The sequence below is a fragment of the Crassostrea angulata genome, chromosome 5 (assembly GCF_025612915.1).
Source record: "Crassostrea angulata isolate pt1a10 chromosome 5, ASM2561291v2, whole genome shotgun sequence".
Taxonomy (NCBI): domain Eukaryota; kingdom Metazoa; phylum Mollusca; class Bivalvia; order Ostreida; family Ostreidae; genus Magallana; species Magallana angulata.
In genome coordinates this window covers 36,608,481-36,623,571 of record NC_069115.1, presented here as the reverse complement: position 1 = coordinate 36,623,571, position 15,091 = coordinate 36,608,481, and the positions used below count along the sequence as shown (strand labels likewise).

The window sequence follows — 15,091 nt, the reverse complement described above, 5'->3', positions numbered from 1 at the left end:
AGAACCAAAACCGGAATAACTATTTCCGACTTTGTAAAAAGAAATGAAGCGCTAGTGCCGCAGATGTCAGATATGAATCAATAAACAAAAATATCTATAATTAACTGATTAAAATAATGAATTCATAAACCAAAACAGAATTGCAACTAAAGTTAACAATTTAGAATAGAAAAGCAAGGTTTAAACCAAAGAGAACTTGATTAAGAAAATTAATCTTTAACAGAGCCGAAAGCTTAAAAACAAATTAACTTCAACGATGAAAAGAACTGTTAGTTTAAACAATATTTATTCATTATAGATTCAAGTACATTTACATGATGAAAATTACAATTGTAAGATCGGGAAACAAGCCATAGGGCTTATATTAATCCCTCTCTTGCATACACTGCAGAAATGAGAGGTGTGGAATGAAATGTAAGTACAAGGAACAAAATAGGAAAATGTGTCAGAAGTCAAAGTTGGAAACACGTTTTATAAGGTAATGAAAAAAAGTCAACAAAATAAAATATTATGAAAAGAATATTACAATATATTCGTTGGTTGAACACCAGAACAGAAATATAGTATACATAATCACGTGTTAATGTTCAAACACATCCATACAAAAAAGAAAAAGTGGCTTTATTTCTTACACCAGTTATGTGTACGTTTTCAGTAAAATTTTAACTCAATACATGCTAACACATCATAGAGTTACCGTAGGATTTTTGCCGATTTCCATTAATTATTGTCATAAATATAAATATAAGTGGTGGGAATAAGATAAACAGGCAACCGAAAAAAGGTATTGTCGCGTCGTGTTTAAGATGTTATTGATGTTATGACTTTGCGACACTATAAGTACGGGGAATAGCAACTCGCTTGGCAGTGGAGGACCCTTAGTCACTAAATCCGGTCCAAAAGGTTTGGGACTAGCGACTCTGAAATCAGATACAGGGAAGCCTTGATTAATTAACTGAACAACTTTATTGATGCAGGTCTCCGATTAGAATCGCAAACAACATAATAGTCACCAGGCACAATAAAAAAAATATTTCTAACTGCTTTAAGCATTACAAATGTAGGTGCCCTATCCTACCTAACGCTGGTGACTATCAGAGTGATCAAACAATATAAAAATACTCACTCTGTATAAAAAATCTAAACAATTACACATTTCTAAATAGTTGTTAAAGTAAACAAATGCTGAGGAAATTCGAACGTATAGAAGTAAATAAGGTAAACAAGTGATTTGATAAATAAAACTTTACAACGATAAACCATTGATAAAAGCATGTATAATTTTACCCGTTTCTTCCTTGAGATAAAAATCAAATAAGTATAACAAATAAAACTTACGATGTAGACGTTTCACGCGGCAGTGTTTAAAGAAATAGTAATATGAAAAACCAAAACGGAATAACCATTTCCGGTTTTATAAAGAGAATATAAAAACGCGCCTGGTGTCAGTTATGAAACTTGTTAAAAATAAATTTAACTAATCAACAAAATGAATAATCAAGCCAAAAACCTTTTTCAACTAACTTAACATTTAAAAGTAGAAAAATATCAAAACTGGCTTAATGAAAATAAACAAAGTCAAATAAAAACTTTAACTCTGATGAAAGCTCAAATTTCTTAAAAGTGCATTTAAACATTAAAAATAATAAGAAATACTTTATATTTCATTAAAATAAAGAAAATGAAAAATATTTGAACTTTGCATGAATGAATTTAACAAAAATGAACGTAAACCATAATTTACCTGAAATCAGATACAGGGAAGCCTTGATTAATTAACTGAACAACTTTATTGATGCAGGTCTCCGATTAGAATGCCCGAGGTAGGGCACGCTATCTCAATCGGAGACCTGGGCTTCCCTGATCTATTTCGACCAATCAAAAATTAGATTCTTTGTTCGGAACAATTTTGGTAATTAAAAAATTAACCCACGTGACCTTATCGACGGACACTGGCCATAAAGAAATAATTGAGTTAACGTAGATAATCCCTTGACAAAGAAAAATCTGTTGACACCTGAGCGCATCTTGTTTTTGACACCAGGTAAAAAGATAAAAAGACACCGTAATAACAATTACAAACATTGAAGCACCCATATGTAAATTTCTTAGGTCTTCGGATTAATCAATTACATAATTATACATTTTTGTGACATTGTTACTCCGCATGTTTTACAGATAATGTTTAGATAAGTAATTTGACAAAAATAAGCTATTTACTTTGAACCATCTGACTTAGTTCAAAAACTCTGTAACAATATTTGTTAGATATGCCGACATTAAAGTCTTGTATGTATTTTATATAATGGAGAAAAAAAATCAAAATTAAAATGTGCATTGCTGATAATGGTAAACCTGAGTAAAATATGAGATCAATAAAAAATATTCTACACTACATATCAAACACACTAAATGGCTAAATAATGTCTCTGGTCCATCTGCCTTGTCATACAGTTTACTGGATAACCCTTTTGGAACTTTATTGACCTTGATCAAAACCTGATCACCCTGTTGAAAATTTGGAATGTTTGAATTTTTGTCATGACGAATTTTGTTTTGAGTCTGATGCCACTCAATGTTTTCTTTAGCAATTTTGTCAAAAACCCTCATGTTTGCAAGAAATTCTCGAATGTAGGCCTTGGCATCTTTTGCCATGCTTTCAAGCGGATCAAGAGCAACATCGTATGGAAGATTCATTTCTTCCCCAAATAACAACAGAAAAGGGGAAAATTCTGTAGAATGCATAGAAGGTGACTTTCGATAAGCCATCAAAATGGACGAAATCAGATCCGGCCATTTTTCTTGAGCATTTCCACAGTGAGCTCTGAGAGATTGTGCAAGTGTGCTATTTTGCCTTTCCACTAAACCGTTTGTTTTTGGATGATAAGCCGAAGTGTGATGTTGAGTGATGTCAAAAATTTCACAAAGGGCATTTACCAATTTTGACATGAAATTTCTACCTCTGTCCGAAAATAAAACTTTAGGTGCCCCATACCTAGAGAAAATTTCTTTGAAAAGCACTCTTGCAGTTTCCTCAGCACTCTGAGTTTTGAGTGGAAATCCCTCAACCCATCGAGAGTATGCATCTACACACAACAGAATATACTCATTCCCCTCTTTTGTTTTGTACAAGGGACCTAGAATGTCTATGTGCCATCTCTCAAACTTTTTCGCGGGAGGTAATGCTTGCATCGGCGGTTTTGCTGGGTTGAAATCGCGTTTTGCATGTTGACAACGGTCACATGACTTGACATACTCGACAATGTCACTATGCATTCGCGGCCAATAGTACCTTCGGTACAACGCTGTTTTGACTTTTTCTATACCGAGGTGACCTCCACCTGCTAAACTGTCGTGATAAGACAGCAAGGCATCTTTGCGCAAAACCCTTGGGAGTGCTACTTGTTTTACAAAATTAAACTCACCTTTGGGCTTTTTGCATCTCCTTTGAAACCAATGGTATAGGATACCTTCCACTAAACTGAAATGTTTGGCCTCTGAGATAATCAAGTCTTGCGCATTGGACTCTGCAGGTAATGTACCATCCAGGAGGTATTCATAAACCTGTTGAAAATCTGGACAATTTCTTTGCAACTCACCTATATTCTGTTGATCTGCTTGAACATCGGCTTGTGTATCATCATTTTGTACATCCTGTACTGGAGCGACCATTGGACTGTCAGACTGATAAGAGAAGGATACCTGTATGCAACAGTTGTCTTCTATGGAAGTTTCATCGTCTGTTGTTGCTTCGGTTTCTGATATCTTTGATTCACTCTCTGAAGTTGTTAAATCACTTACCACTGCCATGACTTCCGATGTAGTGTTATCTTCTTCAGATACCACCTTTTCTTGTTCAGCGATTTCACCAGTTTGTATAGCTACCGTGGCTATTGTAGTTGTAGACTTGTCTTGAGTACTGACCTTAGTGTCTGTCTCTTGATTGTTCGTTTCTACTCCCTGTGAGCACGTTTGAGTTGCTGCACATTTATACAACGTCTGCGGGTCGGTAGTTGTTGTAGAACATTGAGTTGCAACATCTTGACTGGTTTGTGTTTGTACTGAATTGATTTCTGTGGTACTTACCTCCTTCGGGTAGTCTCGTCTGCTTAAAGCATCAGCTACCAAGTTGCTCTTACCTGGCCTATGAACTATCTGGAAGTTGTACTCCTGTAACTTCAATGCCCAACGCTCTAAACGACCTGTGTGTTTAGCTGTTTGTAGCCAAACCAATGCCTTGTGGTCTGTTACCACAGTGAATCGACTGTGTACCAAGTAAGGTCTGAACGCAGCTATACCTTCTAGTACTGCAAGACACTCTTTTTCGGTGGTATTGAATTTCTTTTGATCTGTTGACAACGACTTACCTCCGTAACAGATAACATATTCTCTGTTCTCGTCGTCAATTTGGCCTAACACATAACCAACTGCACTATCGGAGGCATCGCATGTTAAAATAAATGATTTTGAAGTGTCAGGGTAGGCCAAAATAGGTGCTGAAATTAATTTTTCTTTCAAAGTCTCAAATGCACTCTGACACTGTATATTCCATTCAAATTTCTTGTCTTTGTTTAATAACGAATTTAAAGGAGTGGCAATTTTGGCAAAATCTTGAACAAACCTCCGATAGTAGTTAGCCATGCCAAGGAAGCTACGAACCTGTTTCTGCGTTTTGGGTGTGGGGAACTCACTTACTGCTGCGGTTTTCTCTGAGTCCACTCGTACACCTTGACGTGAAATAATGTGCCCTAAAAATTTGACTTCTTTGACTGCGAAGTGACATTTGGCCGGTTGTAGCTTTAAATTTGCCTCATTCAGACGATCAAACACTTGTGCTAAGTGAGTGAGATGTTCATCGAAAGAACGCGAGAAAATCAAAATGTCATCAACGTACACGAGCACTGATTTCCAATTCAGACCGCGGAGCACATTAGACATCAAGGTCTGAAATGAGATTGGTGAGTTAGTAAGGCCAAAAGGCATACGTTTCCACTCATAAACTCCACCTTGAGTTATGAATGCTGCCTTTTGTCTACTATCCTCATCCAGCTCCATCTGCCAGAATCCAGACATTAGATCCAAATTGGTAAAATAATTGGCTTTTGCCTCTCCTATCGCATCAAAAACTGTTTCTAAATGCGGAAGTGGGAAGGACATTGGCACTGTAATTTTGTTGAGAGCGCGATAATCGCATGCAAACCGAAACTGACCATTCTTTTTCTTTACCAAAACAACTGGCGAATGCCATTCTGAATTTGAAGGTTGAATGATATCATGCTTTAACATTTCCGAAACTTGATTTTCAATTTCTTTGGAAGCTTGTGGAGAAGTTCTGTAAAATTGAAGTCGAACAGGTTTTGAATTTGGTTTAATTTCAATTTTGTGTTTGTGTGCCTTTGTGCAACCCAATTCGCTGAGATCTACAGCAAAGTTTTCTCTGTATCTTGACAAAAATTTCAGAAGAATTTCTTTTTGATTTTGATCTAAATCTGAATTTCCTAAATCAAACTTAACTTGATTTTGACTTGTTGTTTTTGAATTGTCTGGATTCAGAGCACTGACCTCTCTTGATTCACCCTCTAATGACAAAATGTTGTCTTGATCAATGTCAACTACCTGTGCAACAACAAAATTAGTAGGTAGTTCAACCGTTTCAAAAGTGGGGTTAATAATTCTAAAATAAGCACTGCTGTGGTTCACCTGTACACAACATCTTGCTGCAGAAATGTTGAAAGATTCTAATTCTACATGTGGTTCTAATAAAACAATTTCACCATTCTGATGGCGAGAAATATGAACCAGAACATTCATTTCACACCTCTTTGGAATTGAAACAGGACATTTGGTCCTAGCATACCCATTTTCAGTTGTTATTACACAAACATTGTTCTCACCATATTGGTCCGGGATGTGTAAAGTGTTGGACGCTGAAAATCTTAGCACTGTGTCATGAGCACATAAAAAGTCAACCCCTAAAATGAATGCATGATGAATGCCGTCTACAACATGAGTTTTGAATGAGTATTCCTTCCCATTGATAGTTATCTCTAACTGTATTTGCCCCAAGACCGGAAGTAACTTGCCACTTGCCCCTTTTACTGACTGAAAGGCTGGAGGAGACAACTGATGACTGGCATAATGAGTTTTTTTAAAGAATTCTTTGTTAATAATTGTAACGGAAGCACCAGAGTCAATTAAAGCACTAGTCGTACGACCTCCCACATGAACAGGAATTGTGTTTTTTGTCATGTGAGCCACCAAATTGATTTGTGGGACGGAGAAGTCTGTGTGGTGCCCATCTTCAGAAAACTTTCCAAAGACAGGCGCGTACCTCTATTGTTGTGACATGTACTGTGTAGGTGCTGGAGTTTGTTGTGGAGTGTGGCGAATGTGTGGCCTGTAAGAAGTGTTTTTGTGTGGGCAGTGTTTCTTAAAATGACCCAACTCTCTACAATAAAAACATCTAACTAAAGAATCATTATTGTAATTTTGACCAGAATCACAAAACTCACCCTTCTTGTGGTAGGACTGGGCTGGTCTGCGAGGTCCATGATGAGGAGGTCCGGCGGGCCGTGGTCCATGCTGCCACTGGGGTTGCTGCCACTGATGTTGCTGCCCCTGAGGTTGCTGCCAATCAGGTTCTTGCCATTCAGGTTGCTGTTGCGGCTGTGCTGACCACCGAGGTTGTTGTTGATCTGTCCACCGAGATTGCTGCCACTGGGGTTGTTGAAAGTCTGGCCACCGGGGTTGTTGCTGCGGCTGCTGATGATGAAAGCCTGGGTGTGGTGGTCTCTGTCTTCCAGATCGTCTGGGTTGTTGTTGGTATTGAGGTGGTTGCTGATTGTTGGACTTCAAATCATCCCTTATGTCTTGCAAAGCATTGAGGAGCGCAAGGTTGGTGTTCTCCTGAATGGTGGTAGAGTTGTTGCGTCTCCTCTCTGCGACCTCAGATCTGATGGCCACGTTCCTCAGTTCTTCCAGGGTCCTCGGGTCCACCTTAATTACGTCTGCTCCTATGTCCGGTTTTAGTCCATTGATGATTACTGTGATCAGCCATTCCTGGTCCACGCGTCTGTCTGTTGTCATTTGAGTCACCCTATGTATAAAATCCTCGACTGACTCGGTTGTTTTCTGTTTCACATCCATCAATTCCAGTCGATTTCTGGATGATTCTTGAAATCGATTATGAATAGCTTGTTTGATGGTTGAGATGGACTGCTTTACACCGTCATCCACAGAATAAAACCAGGACTCTGCGGCGCCTTTTAGATAAAATGGCAAGGTGTCAATCGCCACTTTCTCTGACCATTTCTGTAAACTAATAAATGTCATAAACTTGACCCACCAGTGGATGATGGATGAGCGTCCATCGTAACTCTCCAGTTTAACCTTTGGTGAGGACGCTGTCACGGTGTTTGTTTCTGGTCTTTGGTTCTGGATGGCATTTTGGAGGCGTATAATCTCCTCCTCTCGGTCTTCAATCTGCCAACGGTCTCTCCGCCTGTTTTCCAAGTCTTGGAACTGAATTTCCTCGTTCTCTTGTCGGAGGGCTTCAATCTCTTTTTCCTTCTCCTCCAGTATTCGTTTTAAATGATTGATGTCCTCATGTTGGTCATGGGTTTGCGTAGTGCTTGTGTCTTCCTCTCTGTTTGCCGGGGCTGGCATTGTTGATCTGTCTTTCAGATTTATCCTCCGGGTTTCGGAACTCCACCAATTTGTCGCGTCGTGTTTAAGATGTTATTGATGTTATGACTTTGCGACACTATAAGTACGGGGAATAGCAACTCGCTTGGCAGTGGAGGACCCTTAGTCACTAAATCCGGTCCAAAAGGTTTGGGACTAGCGACTCTGAAATCAGATACAGGGAAGCCTTGATTAATTAACTGAACAACTTTATTGATGCAGGTCTCCGATTAGAATCGCAAACAACATAATAGTCACCAGGCACAATAAAAAAAATATTTCTAACTGCTTTAAGCATTACAAATGTAGGTGCCCTATCCTACCTAACGCTGGTGACTATCAGAGTGATCAAACAATATAAAAATACTCACTCTGTATAAAAAATCTAAACAATTACACATTTCTAAATAGTTGTTAAAGTAAACAAATGCTGAGGAAATTCGAACGTATAGAAGTAAATAAGGTAAACAAGTGATTTGATAAATAAAACTTTACAACGATAAACCATTGATAAAAGCATGTATAATTTTACCCGTTTCTTCCTTGAGATAAAAATCAAATAAGTATAACAAATAAAACTTACGATGTAGACGTTTCACGCGGCAGTGTTTAAAGAAATAGTAATATGAAAAACCAAAACGGAATAACCATTTCCGGTTTTATAAAGAGAATATAAAAACGCGCCTGGTGTCAGTTATGAAACTTGTTAAAAATAAATTTAACTAATCAACAAAATGAATAATCAAGCCAAAAACCTTTTTCAACTAACTTAACATTTAAAAGTAGAAAAATATCAAAACTGGCTTAATGAAAATAAACAAAGTCAAATAAAAACTTTAACTCTGATGAAAGCTCAAATTTCTTAAAAGTGCATTTAAACATTAAAAATAATAAGAAATACTTTATATTTCATTAAAATAAAGAAAATGAAAAATATTTGAACTTTGCATGAATGAATTTAACAAAAATGAACGTAAACCATAATTTACCTGAAATCAGATACAGGGAAGCCTTGATTAATTAACTGAACAACTTTATTGATGCAGGTCTCCGATTAGAATGCCCGAGGTAGGGCACGCTATCTCAATCGGAGACCTGGGCTTCCCTGATCTATTTCGACCAATCAAAAATTAGATTCTTTGTTCGGAACAATTTTGGTAATTAAAAAATTAACCCACGTGACCTTATCGACGGACACTGGCCATAAAGAAATAATTGAGTTAACGTAGATAATCCCTTGACAAAGAAAAATCTGTTGACACCTGAGCGCATCTTGTTTTTGACACCAGGTAAAAAGATAAAAAGACACCGTAATAACAATTACAAACATTGAAGCACCCATATGTAAATTTCTTAGGTCTTCGGATTAATCAATTACATAATTATACATTTTTGTGACATTGTTACTCCGCATGTTTTACAGATAATGTTTAGATAAGTAATTTGACAAAAATAAGCTATTTACTTTGAACCATCTGACTTAGTTCAAAAACTCTGTAACAATATTTGTTAGATATGCCGACATTAAAGTCTTGTATGTATTTTATATAATAGAGAAAAAAAATCAAAATTAAAATGTGCATTGCTGATAATGGTAAACCTGAGTAAAATATGAGATCAATAAAAAATATTCTACACTACATATCAAACACACTAAATGGCTAAATAATGTCTCTAATGAAATTCTACACAAAAAATAAAAAGTAGTCATGTTGTATGTTTTATTTGATAAAATAAAATATATCGGAAAGGACAGTATTATTACTGTACAACATTCTACGTGATATTATGATTGCTAAATCTTTTACTCTCAAGTATAAATCTTTGTACGGTGTGAAAAATTTGTTCATTTTCTACAATACTTAGATAATTAGATCCGTAGAGTAGTAAGTTAGGGTCTGTAGAATTTGCAAGTGTGTTTATTGTTATATTTCGTATTGTAGCATATTTTGGACAATGCAAGAGGTAATGATCAGTGTTTTCTACTGACCCACACGAACAAAAAGGGGATGGACAAAGGTTTCTGTTGAACATATAAAGATTTAAAGTACTACATTCTAAACGTAGTTGAGAGTGGAGTATTTGACCTATGCGAGACCCTATATGATAGTATTCGGGAACAGTTATCTTGTTTTTGTTTAGATATTTTTTGAAGCTTAGTATGGAAGGATTGTTCTGTACATTGCTTGGTATTGTGTTCCAAAGTCGTATGGTGTTGGGAAGAAAAGAGTCGTAATATAGCTTAGTTCTTGCGTAGATTTCTCGTATTGAGTTAGTGCTTCGTGTATTATGTGATTCATTGGAGAGTAGCTGAGTCTGTAAAAGGTTTAATAGATAATTGGGAACTTTGCCGTGAAACATTTTAAACAAAAGAATAAGCCGATGGTCTTCCCGACGCTTAGATAAAGGAACCCAGCCTGTTTCTTTGTATAGGAGAGTTTTGGAGGCTAGTCTATTACCCCCTGTCACAATTCGTGCCGCTTCAAGCTGAATTTTCTCGATTTTTAAACTAAGATATTCTGGTATATTATCCCAAATAATATCGGCATATTCCAGGACTGGTCTAATAAAGGAGAAGTACAATTTTTGAAGACTATTTCTATCTAGTATATATTTTACCTTACGCATTAGGCCCAATTTCGCGTATGCTTTAGATAGAATTTCATTGATATGCAAGTTCCACGATAGATTGCTACTTGTAGTTACTCCGAGGTGTTTATGCGATTCTACATCTTTGAGATGGACATCGTCGAATATTAATGAGGGATGAAAAGGTTTCTTTAGTTTAAGGGAAATAGTCATACATTTAAGACATCAAAAGAACTGTTATACATTCAAAATAAAGAAATGAAAATGCTATTAAATTAACCTTAAAATTAAAGAGAAAAAACCATAAATTAGATTTTACCTGAAAAAAGAAGCAAGGAAGCCTTCGGTAGTCATGTTGTATATTTTATTTGATAAAATGAAATATATCGGAAAGGGCAATATCGATACACTCTATAAATTGGTAAGAGAAAGAAAGAGAAGGATTGAGAAATTATACGTACGTCTATACATACTACAGTACACACTCAACACAAATGAGTCTGTACTTGTATCACTGATCTTAATTATCTTTACAGTAATATTATTTAATGTGCAATTTTATAGGCTTTGCTGGGCCTAGATATCTCATAGAAATTTAATATATCGCCCTTTATTATTATTTAATGCTCATTTTTGTCTTACCTTGATAAGTACTCAGCAAAATTAAATGCACTATGAATTAAATTCCTGTAAAAAAAAGTTTCAATTATTCATTCATATCATTTGAATAACAATACGTTTAAAATTTTAAGATAATGTCAGACTCAAATTCCTATAGAGGTCGATTTGGCTCTTTCTTTTATCTAAAGTACTGATGTACATTAACAATGATTTTGTAAATTTTTCTTACGTTTTACGATAAATTCATTAATATGTTAAAAGAAAGATGTAATGATAAATAATATAATGCTTTCTTTGATGGTTTATGCAAATTATGAAGGTGGCGATCATTGCAGAAAAAAATTACATAACCCGCTAACACTGCAAAAAAAGTTGATATATATGTGTCTGAATAACGATTTACCTTTCCTCCTAGAAGGGTATATTGTTAAGTCGATACATTCGTTTTACATTTTTGCTTTATGATAAACATAAATACCTTGGTGCGCATACTTAGTCTATCCACTAGAATGAAAAAAAAGTCCAGATAATGTTTTGAAACGCCCCATCTACCGCTTCAGGTTGCGATACACAACCAAAAATAGTAAGAGTAAGGAGATTTTGCACTGCAGAAGACATGAAAAGTACCCGGATTATAACGCTCAAAAATTGTGCATGGTGTCTTGAATACTTCCGAATGGAGAAAAAAATGTAAACATTGCCAATTTTAAATCTCCGTAAGATATGTTAATTTCTTTGGGTAAAAAGTGTCAGATTGAATTGATAAATCTTTGATTTTCTCCTTTATATCGATTTCAATTGACGCCAAATTGAAGCGCCATATATATATATATATATATATATATATATATATATATATATATATATATATATATATATATATATATATATATATATATATAAAACACTAGTAACTACAAGGATCACATGGTATGTAATATACTCGAAAGTAGGAGCTGTCCAATGTATCCGTACATGTAAGTATTTAGGATGCAGACCAGTCTACTAAAAAATTACATGCTTAATATTACAATTTAATATGTCGCCATGATGTCCGTTCTGATCATCATACAAAATCATGCAGAATTTTTGAATACACTGATTAGAACCTTGATGAGGAGTAAGGACAATGTAACGATATTTGGTTTGATAAAGGACTGTTGTATTTGTGTTCATATGCATTGTAAGTTGTTGGGAAAAAAATGAGGACATCATTAATTCAATACATGTATGTCATGGTGACAACAGACAATTACATTTAGGAAAAAAATAACTAAAATGACACTGGTTTGAATGTGTTGTGCGAGTGAAGGGAACTGCAAGAACATTTTAACATAAATGTAGTTAGTTGCACGTGTGTTAAGAGGGCTCAATGGCCGTGGCCATTTTTAGACCCTATTGATCCCGTATAAGTACTGGGTTTAATTCTTGTTGCGAAATAAAAGTTTGATGTATTCAGTTGCTTGTGTGTTAAATGGTGACGTAAGTTGCTGGTGTGTATACGAATAGAAGTAAAAACAGAATATATTTATTTTTTTCAACTTGTGACAATTTTTTCCGATTCTCTGTAGAAACACTTTAAGAAATAAGCTCAAAAGACACTAATTTGAATCCACCTTGCGATTTCATGATACTGTTGGGAATGTTTAATTTAAATGTGTAGTGAGTTGAATGTGTAAAAGTGTGTAGTAAGTTGCCGGTGTGTGTTCATGTACATGTGTATAAAATGCCGACCAATTTCATTTAATTTGTCATGCTGACCTTCATTGTATTCTGATTCTCATAACAAACAGCTACGTTAAGAAATATCCCAATAGATACTGGTTTGAATCCATTTTGCAATTAAAGGAACTGAAAGATTTTGTTTAACACAGATGTAGTTAGTTGCAAGTGCGTTAAAATAGTGTTGCAAGTTGGCTGTGTGTTAACATAAAATGTTGACATAATTCATTCTTTTGTCATGGTGACCTTCATTTGATTCTGGTCCTCATCATAACAGACAAAATATTTTAGCAGAAACTTGTGTGAATGCGTTTTGAAGAAGTAAAACCCTCTCATACCGGGGCTGCATCCGCAAGGCGATCCCGCTGCGTCCTTAAATAATGTAAAACGCCAAGGTACTTGCAGAATAGTCTCCTACATTGCCGTAACAACGCAACGTCATCTTCTTTTTTCACGATGAGATCGCCAAAAAAATTGTAGAACGCCATGCGACGGCGCGCACTTTGAACACGCACAAGGAACGCGCCGTGGCTCTGCGTTCTGATAAACACGCAGTAGTAACGGAGTGAGGTCGCCGTGACAGCGCCGTAAGGTATCCAAGAGCGTCATGAGAGCTCCGTTGGCGCGCTAAAGGAACGCACCTAATCGAATATAGACGCAGTAATTGGTCGATAGTGCGTGCACAGAGACCTCTCGGAGTCTTGCGCTCTCTTGACGTTTAATTTCTTCTGCGTTCAATTAAGGAATAAGGAATCATTCTTTGAGTATTATGAGGTGATAATTTCGGTCGGGGCGTGAACAAATCCAATAAAGCCTGAAGGGCTTTAAGATAGATTTGATCACGCCCCAACTAAAATAATCACCTCATAATATTAAAACAATGATTCCTTATTACTTATATTTACATTATTTTAAGCCATCGTACGATTAAATATTTAAATATAAATTAGCAAACCCCGCTGGCGCCTCAATTTGGCGTCATTTGAAGTGATGGGTTATATTGTACAAAATCGATACGTAGTGTTATCACAGGCAATACACTGGAAATTGTAAATATTAGCGTATATTTACATTCAGTGTGTATTTCCCGTCATGTTCGACGTTCAATTTCCTGTGAATACACTTAGCTAATTCATGCACCAAGAGCACAAATATAAACGTCATCACGCGTTTTGAGTATGTTTCTTTAATGTAAGATTAATTGAAACGTTTAAACTTACATAACCAGTTTGATATGTACTAATTGAAAATATTCGTTAAATCATATCATTTCCTCGAAAAAAAATTTTTGACAAAGTTTCTGGCGGAGGCGATCTAAATAGCATGTTAATATGGCTGTTTCATGTATGTTTCATATTTCTGAGTACGAGCGCATATAATGGCTTTATAGCGACGATACACAATATTTTATACAAATAGACATCAGTATGAAAATATAAATATAAGCATTGAATGCTAAATAACACACCAAGCGATGCAGACAAAATCTATTATCATATCACGCTAACGCGCCGTATTCAATTTGTCTGCAACGCTTTGTGTGTTAGGTACCGACGACATCCAGAAATAAGCATTCAATGCTTTTAAATTATACCGCGCTTCCACGGCGTTTCTAGTGCAATGTCAGTCTGGCCACAGAAAGAACAATTGCTGTTGTACAATACTAAGCGATACTGTGGTTTCATTTATATTCGTGGGTATCAATTTTCGTGGAGAAAGTGTAAATCAAAATCTCAAGGATACGTAAATTCGTGGCTAATGACCCCATCATTACAAAATGTTTATAGATTTGCACTTCAATGAAAATTTTATTTTGTGGATCAACTTAACAACAAAATCCACGAAAATTGGATTATTCAACGAATATTGATGAAACAACAGTACATGTATAGTATTCTCAAACTTGATGTGGATTACTAAGTAAAATGTAGCATTTGCAAATATTACAGGGCATATTAAAGCGCGTGGATGGATTTCGTGCCATTTTGTTCTGGTGTTTTCACTTGTTTCTATGGTTTATAACAACTAATAACGATTCTTTAACTAAGTTTTTGTCTTTCACAAAGTATTTAAAAATTAGTTACGTTTCAATTACAAGGTACCTTATGTCATTAAAACAAAAACAATGTTTTTATCATATATTTACTAGATGTAAAGTTGTTTCCCACACAATTGTACACTACTGATTCACCTACCAATAAGTAAAGCACGCTGTGGATGCGAGGTAAATTTTTTTAGCATGTCATGAGCGCTCGGCGGATACTCAGCGAGAGCGCAGTCTATCGCTAAGTAGAACTCTGTGGAAACGCAGTTACACGCCGCGGGAAATTGGATGGCCATACATGGCCATACCGTTAGTTACCTGTGACTAGCGTGTGCAATCAAGCGCGCAGCGAGTACCCCGTTATATCCGATAGCGGGCACTAACGGGCACAAATTTCTACCTCGTAATACACGGAGTCTCGTTATAAACGAT

General features: G+C 36.0%; 1 protein-coding gene and 1 long non-coding RNA gene across 2 annotated transcripts; both read right to left on the bottom strand.

Moving 5' to 3' along the window:
- Window positions 1-781: 781 nt before the first annotated feature.
- LOC128184303 (uncharacterized) lies at window positions 782-2,408 on the bottom strand. The gene is made up of 2 exons (XR_008243719.1): window positions 1,339-2,408; window positions 782-920 (listed from the first exon to the last, which is right to left on the bottom strand). It is a non-coding gene; the product is annotated as an uncharacterized LOC128184303 (long non-coding RNA).
- A 3,925-nt stretch (window positions 2,409-6,333) lies between these two features.
- Window positions 6,334-9,186, bottom strand: LOC128185386 (uncharacterized). Its single transcript, XM_052854991.1, has 2 exons — window positions 8,267-9,186; window positions 6,334-7,848 (listed from the first exon to the last, which is right to left on the bottom strand). Exon 2 carries the CDS (start codon window positions 7,663-7,665, stop codon window positions 6,334-6,336), a length of 1,332 nt encoding a protein of 443 aa, XP_052710951.1. The 5' UTR covers window positions 7,666-7,848; window positions 8,267-9,186.
- Window positions 9,187-15,091: the final 5,905 nt, after the last annotated feature.

What these genes read in the sequence shown, in the direction of transcription:
- LOC128185386 (XM_052854991.1), bottom strand. Translation starts at nt 7,665, where the DNA reads ATGCCAGCCCCGGCAAACAGAGAGGAAGACACAAGCACTACGCAAACC.